The following is a 10,403-nucleotide window of genomic DNA, read 5'->3' as shown; positions in this document are numbered from 1 at the left end:
AATAACCGGGTGCATTTGTTACAAGAGGGCATTAACACTCTGTTACAGTTACACAGATGTGTTAACACTTTTTCATTTTTTGTTTGAGAAAATAGTTTTAAGTTGCATGCACTCGATACGCGACGACCTTTCAACCCTCTGTGTAATAGCATAGTTTTCTACTACTGCATACCCTACAGGTCCAAGTTACACACACACACAGACACAATACCGCGGTAGATATATAAAATGTCTGCACGTAAAACGACAGACAAAAAAATTACAAAGTTATTACATGCACTAGAGGAGCTGTCCTCCTCCTCCGAAACAGTTAGCCCGTGGGGGCTGCTGCTGTCAGTGTCACGCAGCACCTTGAAATCGTGAGCTGCTTTTGTCTGTTAAAGAGTATTTAATTTTCTGTCGGTCTCTTGAACGATGGAAGACGGTACGGGTATCCCGTTCGATATCCCTGAAGCGTTTCAGAAACGAAAAAAAACAAAAACAAAACAATGACAGGATATTCACATTTATGTAAATTTACGTATTGTTTGTTAAATATGTTGTGCTGGCAATAAACAGAAAAAGTCGGTCTGTTGAACTTACGGCATTGTCCATCATCCGCATGTACGCTTCGAATTCGAGGTCGCCGAGGTTCCACCTGACTTGAGGCGCCTTCTTCTCTTTAGTATCAACGTCTCCCGATGATGGTTGCTGCTGCTGGCCCGCTTTTTCTTTCAGGGCGCCATCTTCGATCATTTCTTGAGCGCGACGAACAACTTCCTGTTGTGCACACGAGCCACAAGCGAGAAAGAAAAAACAAATTTGTCTTGATACTACTATCATAAACTAGAAAGGAAACAAGTGGTCGTAAAAAAATGGAATATTATTATGCAACCATGGAACGCTGCTTGGCCTCTTCGGAAACGATGATCAGGTTCTCCAGACCAGCGGACATCATCGTGACTTGGGCTTCACACGCCAGCACCGTGTGGTAGGCACGGGTAAAAGCTTCCTCCACCGTGCGGCCGGCGACAACTAAGCCGTGATTACGCAAAAACATAATCTAAATTGCACGCACAAAACAAAAAAATACAGGAATAAAAGAGAGCGTGCTCGCGTTGCGTGAGAGCGGGTGATGATTTAATGTCGTCCCGCCACCCTACGGCTATATATAAACTGCGTGTGTGTAACTGTGTATGTGTGTACGTACATGATTGTTGCCCAAATTTTTAATGATGGTTTCGCGCTCGGCTCTGTCGACCAGAACGCCATAAAAATCGTGGTAGCTCACGTTGCCGACGAGTACAGCCTCCTGACTGACCGGGAGAAAGCCGCATTTCATCGAAGCCACCTATATATAATATTACACGGAAACGAATGGCGACATTAGCGACAGGCGCTTTGATTTCCAGTTGAAACGACTTCATTTCATACAGCAATGCAGGATGCGTGATGAATGTGAATCACACATTTGGCGTCCGGACGTGCCGAATGAACGGCCGAGTGTAGAACAAAACCAGGAATGTTCACACCGAAATAGGTGGATCCTTTGTCAATCATGTTGCCCTAATTGATGAGAAAACAAAAGTAAAAATTGAAAAAAGAAAAGAATTTGATTGCTGATTGATATACCTGGACGTCCACTTTGATTAGTGACGAGGCGGTGATTTCATGGTAGAGCAATCCAAATGGATTCAGGAGAAAATGATGGTCATCTTCGCTTACTTTAACCTGGTTAGTTTGTTAATGGCAAATAATTACGATCTAATCAAAACATTTAGCATCGATAAAGTTGGTCATACAGTAATGTGGTTAAACACCGACTGGGACCACCCAAGGTGATCCACTAATCTGTAAAGCGCGGCCAATTTACATCGCAATTCCTTTTCTCCTGGAGCGTAACCAGCTGGTTCGATATTTCCAATGTCATCGACGGGAATAATTCCTCGCGGAATGTAACCGCTTCGATGACCCTCTTCTTGGAAATGAATCCTGAAAGCGTAAACAAATTTTGTCAATCGCAATTCCGCTGAATTACATTTAGATTTTCGTGATTCAATATTTTCCTAGTAGTTCTCTAATTAAAAACTACAAAATTTTGTAATCGTGATTCCGTTGAATAACACATCTGGAATTAGTGATTCAAAATTTTCTTGGTAGTTCTCTAATTAAACTGAAAATTTGTTTAATCGCAATTCTGTTGAAACACATTGGGATTTGGTGATTCAATAATTTTTCTTGGTAGTTCTCTAATTGAACTTTCTACACATTTTTTAAATCGTAATTCCGTTGAAGCTCATTTGGATTTATTAGTGATTCATTATTTTCCTGGTAGTTCTCTAATTGAACTTTATAAGTTTCTAACCTTTTTAGCGTACTTCCGTTTTGAATAGAGTCGTTATCACCGGCGGGAGTTGCCATCTTACGGTCAATTTTAAAAGACTCGTTTGATTCCTAGAATTTGAATAATCAGCAATTAATTGTAAAGTTGTCCTTTTAAATGCAATTACCAACAACATACGCACTAGCGAAAACAAAATTTACCTGAAACTGTCACACCTTTCCTGGACGAATCTGGTGCGTCTTTTGGCTCAAAGTCGACTGAAAGTCAAATTGGTGTTGAGATAATGGAAACTGTTTATTTGTTTAACCGATTGCTGTGTGTCTGTGTGGACCGTTGCAGGGCAAATAATCAAAGATAATATCATTTATCCTTTGCGATCCCGTAAGACCTCGCTAAGTCAACATAAAAAATATTTTTAAATTTGTGGAGTAGAGATAATAGGACGAGACAGACGACAGAGTTACATAAAAAAATCAAACGAAATCAAATAATATGAACGTACATTAACTTAATCCTGCTTTGCTTTTAAAAAAAGTCCGCACTTATGAAAATTTTGTTTCTTTTGTATTTACCCACCGGCGACCGCATACCTGTCGATATTATTTGTATTTAACTGTACAACCTTAAATACAAGTTACAACTTGTATCGTGGAAGTAATAGAACCGCCCCCATTTAGCCTTGACCATAATATTTTCATATCGTCCGACTGTTTTTTCTAGAAATATTGAAAACCAAAAGTTAGAAATTCTATCAAGCGAATCTTGATTAGTCTGGAAAATATTTCAAATTCGTGGAAATTTACATTTATCTATGAAAATGTCACAGCCATGGAAACACCATATGGAGGCGTAGTACATAGTCCGCGAGATATTTAAAAAAAAAATTGCAAATGACATTGCAAAGATCAAAGTTGTCAAAAAAGTTTATGTCTACCACGATGGGTCATTTATTAATTAACCGATCGGATATCTTTGATTAAATTCAACCAAACACGCGTCTGAGAATCACGTTTTTTGTAATAAGAAAATGTTTTTCGCAATATCTCGCTCAACTCGTTTAAGATACGTCTGCACTCTGGCTACGTGATCAACATCGTTGTGCGATATCAGCCAAGGAGGACTCATGGTCTGAAGTGCGTCCTGCGTAAAAACGTATTGATAACTAAGCACAACTGCTAGCAGTCAACAAAGTCTTTTCTTCGGCAGAAGCGCGTGTATACATTAAGCTGAATATTACTATGCATTGATATTCGAGAACCTTCTATCATCATCGACTGGTTGGGCGCAACAATCAAACGCGTAGGCGACCGATGGAAAGGGTCAGTTGAGAGTTTTACTACATATTTTTTTGCAACCGTTTCAAGGTTAGCCGGCCCCTTGCTTCCGGGTCAGCAAGTCATCCGGTTTGCAGGGAGTTGAATCAAAGGTCTTCGTGCAAAACCGTCTTCCTGTAAATTCGCGTTATTCCATTTTTTTAAATTTTAAAAAATTTTAACTTCTTCCAGCAGCCTCGATTGAAAAATACGTTAAAATGAAAAATTATGAATAGACCTAATCTCTGAGTTGTTTGTGAGTCCTCAATTTAGTCTATGTGTGGGTGGTGTAAAATTGAAATGACGTAATCTTTTATCGACTGCAGAGCGGATTCGAAGAATGCCTTTGCTAGTTTAGACGATAAATAGTTGAAAGCCCAAGCTTTTTGCTATTTAATTATGCACGACAAACGATAAGAATGAATAAGAAACTTACAGTAAACAGGAGCCCACGCGATTGTTTATGATGTCCTACATCTGCTTGTCCGCATCAAACTGGATTGCAGATGGCCAAGGAAAACGGGGATCATCATTCCAATAAAATGATGACTTGCGCACTTGTTGGAAAAACATCAACGCAATATGGTAAACTACTACCTTAGACATACATTATTCCCAGAAGTTTGATGTTGGATTCCATGGAAAAACGGCGATTTCTAATCTAGCTCCCATACAAACTCAAACGCTCGACCGATGGCCTGTTTGAAAAGCGACCAACAAAGTTCAGGATCTTTTGACAACCTCTTCGACACCGGATGACACCAGACCCCCACCGTGACCCGCAAAGGCAAAGCTATGCCCAGTCACAAACAACCGCCTGTTGGATATTCTCATTCCAGCGTTGTCCAGTTTCATGGACGGAGTAAAGAAAGACGCGCTGCGCTTTCATTCGAGTTATATTAGATATTAGATATATGTGTGTATAGATCTTACAGTATGAAGAACATCAATTTAAAAAGGACGTTAATAATAATCAAATTAATTTTTGGAAACCAAAATTGTGGTAAATAACATATGAGTTAAACAGATTTTCAGTCAGTCATCGTGATGGCAAGCGGATAATACATTAATTTACGGCGGGTCCGGAGCACTACAGAGTAGTTCTTTTCTAAGTTTACGATTGACGAAGAAAAGGAGGTGGAACGGAATGTACAGAAAATAAGGGTCTCGTAATTAATTGTACACGCGGTTGTAGTGTATAACACATATAAAACGGCAACTGATGAACTCTAGTCGACTGTGTGTTGCTGGGCTTAAAACGATTTTGATCGGAAATTGATTGCGGGTCCAATTTTCCGACCAACAAGCTTTTAAATTTTGCCTCACGTACTTGGCTTTCTGAACAATCCATTTAACTCTCCGGCTGCAAATAAGGGTGAAAAAGAAAATTCGTTGTAAAATTAATCACGAAGAAACAGTAAAGTCATGTTAATTTATTACCACAACTGGGTAAACAAAAGTGACCGATTCGTCTAATCCGAATTCATTCTCCGCCCGGCATTTGTAAAGACCCATGTGTTCGTTCCAGCGGAGGTTGAAAATTTTCAAATCGCCACTGGGCAAAATCTGATTTTAGAAATATCAAACAAGAATGTTATAGTGAATTGAGGATGAATTGATTTCAATTTAATTCTTATTACCTGATAGTGGCGTCCGGAGGTGATGAGACGATCGTCACCAGTGTACCACGAAATGTTTGGCGAGGGATTACCAGCTGCCCGGCACAAGATGACGGCATCTCTACCTTCGACGTCGATGTAGGTACCCGACCACATGAAAACGATGGCCGGCAACGAGTCCGTCTCGTGTCTCAACGTGCAGGTGGTTTCGTTATAAGCAACTTCACCTTCATTATATCAAATCAAATTATGTTAATTTCATCCCCGATTGATCCAGCACAATTCGACATTATTACCTTCAATATGAACGTAGGTGCTGGACACGATCTTCTCGTTGACCGACTGGGCTACGCAAGTATAAATGGCCTCGGCGTCGCCATCAACGCAATCGATGAGCAAACGGGCTTTGGTCGAAGCCAAACCTCTGGTCGGCAGCAGCGACTCAATCTCGGAGATTTTGTTTGACGCTTCTTCAATTTCGTCTCTGTCGAACGGCGACTGTGTATGGCAATCGGGAATTTTTATTTTTTAATTATTATTATTATCTTTCCACTTCGACAAGAGAGTAGCAGTAGCTAGCTGGGTGTATTAGATTACCTCAGGAATGGGCATGCCGTTCTTGAGCCAGTAGACGGCCGGAGGAGGAGAACCGGAAACGTCACAGATCAATTCCAAACGGTCGTTCATGGCTACGGTTAATTGTGAAGGCGGTTTGATGTGGAATTTCAACGTTCCGGCAGGTTCGCCAGCGGCTGATGATTTTTCGACTTGATCATCCGATGTTGACGATTCTGATAAAAATGAAAAAAAAAGGGTATATGGTTACACACCTCGAGTGAGAGCTGAATGAAAAACTTAGAAAAACGTGTGATAGTATCACTTACCGAAATTGCTGCGGATTTGTCGACTGGCTATCAATTCCTCGTACTGGCGTCGAGGGGTCTCGCTATCCTGTTATTTTTAAAAAAGTCAAAATAAGATATAAACATGACCTCAATGAAATTGGATTTGCTCTGCACTTCTTTCGGATGCGGTCTAAACCCACGCACTAACGATTCATTCATTTCAACTATGTACATTGTATAAGACTCTCGGGAGAATATCGTGAGCGAAATTGATGATGTCCGCGCGATTTTTGACGAAAACATGTCATTAGTTAGACCGCCTGTCACTCTCTCCTATAGTCTCATCTCTTTTTCTGCACGAGGAGGAGGACCTTGTTTTTCACCCCATCCAGCCCTAATCTTGCCCTTTTCCAGGAATTCGAGAAAAACATTCGCCATCTTTGCATCAGCAGCAGCAGCAGCCGCACGCGTTCCAGTTTTGATGTGTTTAAACTACCCTAGATTTTATCAGCACTTCCGGTCGCTTTACTTTTCCAAGGGGGATTGAGTAACAACAACAAAATTCCGGACATTGCACTATGTCAAGTCAAGCAATAAATTGACAAAACTAAATATCTCACCCCCCCCCCTCCCCCCATCAACCAGTGGCTACATATGCATTTTACTTGCAACATTTAATTTTAAAATTTAGCGCCAGCAACTGTCATTCATTCTATACCTTATAGAGCTAAAGGTGAATCAAATGAATTCAAGCTAAATCAACTCACCCTGAAGATGGATGTTCTGCGGAGGGGCAAGGAGGCTGCTGCGGCCAGTGTCAATGCGGCCAGGAATAAAAACACGTTGGTAAAAATTCCGGTGGGTTTCATGATTAAATCTTCTTTGAAATATAATAAAAATTGAAATCAAAGTGAGCTAGGCAAAAAAAAGTGTCCAACAACTTGGGACTTGTGTTTTGGGAAAAAAGAGAAAAAGCGCTTGAATAAGGAGAGAAGAGAGCTGTCGATGGCTTGCAACACTTGATCAGAAATGACGGTGCCGTCTCCTTTTTATATCTGTGGCAGGATCCCATAGAGGCGTGGCTCGCTGCGCAGTAGTAACTTATTCCATGGCGAGAAGACTATATTCATTCGTCGTTTGGAATTCAGCATTGTTGGATGTTGGTACACACAATAAATAATAGTGTCACCTAAATGGCAAGTCAGATCGCGGTACCTGCATTCAAAAATTCTGCATTCAAAAAGGTTCACTTGTTTTTTCATCATTGGTGAGATGTTCTTGTATTTGCATAACACCTTACATTTATGTAATCGGGTCATTGTCGATTGTCGCTCTTCAACAGTTTGCATTTCCACCGGTAAAATTCTATAAATGAAACCTTTTCTCCAGCTTATCTAGTGAACCTGTTGCATCATCTACGACTTGATGCATTTGCGCGTGTTTCAGTTTTTTCTTATTATTATCAAATAAAATCAATAGTAAACATTACAATGACATATAGCAATGTGTAGGTGGATTCCGACATGCAACCTGCATTTAAAAGCTTTCAAGAAAAAACTACATGTTCTTTACTACTGACGCACACACGAAATACCTTGCGGTGTACAATGTAGCGCATCCCATTTGACTTGCTCTTGTTTGTACATCATTAAATTCACTGACATTTCTTTGCGCACAAAAACTTTAGACTTAATTCCTATAGACTTTAGCGGGTTGTAAGGGCATATGAAAAAATTGAACTTTTTGCGGCTGCTATATGTAGACCAGGGTCACAACCCTGTGGGAGTCTAATATGTCTGAAATGAATATTAGGGCCGACAACCAAAATGTATGCATTTATTCCTCTTCTATGAAACGATAACATCTCTAGGCTATTAGTTTCACCCCCGTCATAATAAAGCCGTAGACTCTCTGATCTCCACTCGTGTGCAGATCAAGTTAAATACGATCAACGTCCGCGGCAGAATGTTTTCTTACATAGTGGCTGGAGACTAGCACGCAAGCAGGCTAAAACATTACCTTATAGAAATTAATTCAGCACGGTCCGAGTCGTCAATGAAGAACTTTTGAATTAATTAAAAACATATTGCTTATATTTGTTGATTATTGGAAATTGCAGCGCCGAAATCAAAGATTGTGGAATTGAACTTTAGGATTGAGTACGTAAAAATAAATAGAGCAATAAAATTTGCGTGAACCCAAAATAGCGAAACAGATGTCAACATCTGATGCTTGGGTTAATTATATCTTCTCTTGAACCCGATATTATTTCAAAGCTAATTCGTCTCAATTGAGCATTGCTATCGTCGTATTTTAATCATTTCATTGCTGACAGGGCGCTTTTAGATAATGACTTTGACTTGGTACATTTTAAAAAAGGCAAAAACATTTTTTTTTAGTGACGATCGTTGCATTTTGTATCGCGGGGATTTTAGGCGATTGTCAAATAAGCTCCGCTGCTGCGCAAAGTTTTTTTTTTCCTTGTGACAACAACAGGATAAAAAATGGGCTGCTTCCTTAGTCTTCAAATCACTTTTGATTAGACGGATTTGATTTTATGGGGGCAGCAGCAAGCAGATTCTAATGTATTGACTAGGCAGCCTATACAACCGTCCATTGATCAGCCCGTTGGCGATTCAAAAGCATCGGGTTACCCTTTGGCTAGTTCTAATCATCAAATTGATCGTTTCCATGCCGATTAACTGTTAGTTTCAGAGAAAATCCAACAAGTGCGACAAAATTCGTAAGAAGAGCGGCTGGATTTTGTACGTCATTTCGAAACCGATTCGAAGAAGACCATTTGCTAGACAGTGTGTTGGTTGTTTATGTAAACAGCGAAAATGTATAGCAGATTAATACCCTATATAGACCACACTCGGTGGTCAATAAGGCCGCCATCATGGCAATGCCTGTTGAAGTTGCAGGCGCAAGCCGCACAGTCACGGACAAGTGCGATCAGCCGCGGTCAGCTTGCCCGATAAGAAATCACCATCCATCTGTTGGCCACTGCGCATCTTCCACTAATGAGTCTATTACGTCAATAGAGAAATATCTGAGGCGCACATTTGATCAAGTCCTTAAAAATTAAAAATGTCTTGAAAGTGATCAAAACCAAGCAAACTTCACACTCCGCATAATAAAACATGCGCAATTTTAATCGGACCCCATATCCTGACAGCTGCAAACCACAAAGGGCCCATAGTCATTGAAAATGAACACGCTTGTCAACAACCAACAAAGGGTCATCTGTAATTATTCAAATTCTAATCTGAACAGCACTATAGTTAATGGGCTGATTTGTTGCGTACGTGCAATTTTTTTACGAATAAGGAGTTGTGATTGTATGGAATGAAAACTGTACAGTGTACAGCCAAATAAAGTGAGCGGTGCAGAGTGTGCTTCTTTCTCAATAACATGCACATCATGAACTCAACTATAAACCGGTTCGCATCCTCTTCAAATATGGCAAAGGGTCATTTTAAATCGCCAGCTACGCAACTATCAGATATTTTAGACCACATAAGAATCTTGAGAAATGAAATATAATGTAAAATGACCAACTCTCAACTGTAAACGTACCAAAATTCAATAACATGCATGCACGTGCCGTCCATTAGTCAAAACAGTCTGTTTTTCCGACATACACAACCACATTCAAACATCTACTGGCAGTCAAGCTAAAATGAAAACTCTAAAATGCAGACCGAGGTTATAGATGATCGTGTCATTGGCCCTGACAATTTAATTGCGAAAGTTTTATGGTTTATCGAAACTCAAATAATCAAACTGCCGCGAAATGGCGAACAAGACAAGTCGCACGATAAACGGCCTTCTCTTGTTCGCCAATTCGAGTTGCCAGTCCGAGTTATACCAGCATTTCGACCACAACCTTAGATACTTAATTATGACTTAAAACAACTATAGATAGTTTATCTTTATTTAACACGTGGGACACACACATTAGTGAACACTAATGTGTTTAAAGACTATACGCTGTAATTTAATGTGAAATTGTGTCCTTGGTTTAAGACATCGCGCATTAAAGAACATCAAACTCTGGTTATTAGGTTATTTCCCTGGAATTGATATTGGTGTCGGGTGATGATCTCGGTGGTCAAAGACGCAGATGAAACCCCCATGATGTTGGGGTTTGGCCACTGTTCAAGAGGGGAAAAAGGTCTCGGGATGCGACAAAGGCGTCCGTCAACAAACCTACGTGATGAAATGGTTCTTGCGATATATGCAAGACGAAATTCGTGGAACAAGTCACTTTGAACCACTGCTTGTCTAGACACCTAACCAG

The 10,403-nt window shown here is 40.2% G+C and overlaps 2 protein-coding genes and 1 long non-coding RNA gene across 3 annotated transcripts in view; all 3 read right to left on the bottom strand.

Annotated features, from left to right (window-relative positions):
- LOC124314496 overlaps positions 1 to 10,403 on the bottom strand; it is a 103,874-nt gene that overhangs the window by 19,454 nt on the left and 74,017 nt on the right. The gene's annotated exons all lie outside the window — the stretch shown is intronic.
- On the bottom strand, positions 124 to 4,119 carry LOC124314460 (alpha-adducin-like). The gene is made up of 10 exons (XM_046779669.1): positions 4,073 to 4,119; positions 2,524 to 2,715; positions 2,345 to 2,433; positions 1,782 to 1,971; positions 1,612 to 1,710; positions 1,414 to 1,545; positions 1,190 to 1,330; positions 875 to 1,042; positions 583 to 759; positions 124 to 448 (listed from the first exon to the last, which is right to left on the bottom strand). The coding sequence occupies exons 3-10, from the start codon at positions 2,398 to 2,400 to the stop codon at positions 389 to 391; spliced, it is 1,023 nt and encodes a 340-aa protein (XP_046635625.1). The 5' UTR covers positions 2,401 to 2,433; positions 2,524 to 2,715; positions 4,073 to 4,119; the 3' UTR covers positions 124 to 388.
- Positions 4,949 to 7,142, bottom strand: LOC124314468 (neural/ectodermal development factor IMP-L2-like). The gene is made up of 7 exons (XM_046779680.1): positions 6,868 to 7,142; positions 6,140 to 6,206; positions 5,853 to 6,046; positions 5,552 to 5,753; positions 5,277 to 5,482; positions 5,077 to 5,202; positions 4,949 to 4,999 (listed from the first exon to the last, which is right to left on the bottom strand). Exons 1-7 carry the CDS (start codon positions 6,967 to 6,969, stop codon positions 4,988 to 4,990), a joined length of 909 nt encoding a protein of 302 aa, XP_046635636.1. The 5' UTR covers positions 6,970 to 7,142; the 3' UTR covers positions 4,949 to 4,987.

This window comes from Daphnia pulicaria, chromosome 10, assembly GCF_021234035.1.
Source record: "Daphnia pulicaria isolate SC F1-1A chromosome 10, SC_F0-13Bv2, whole genome shotgun sequence".
In the NCBI taxonomy this organism is placed as follows: Eukaryota; Metazoa; Arthropoda; class Branchiopoda; order Diplostraca; family Daphniidae; genus Daphnia; species Daphnia pulicaria.
The sequence above is the reverse complement of the archived record's forward strand: the minus strand, read 5'-3'. Positions and strand labels throughout refer to the sequence as shown.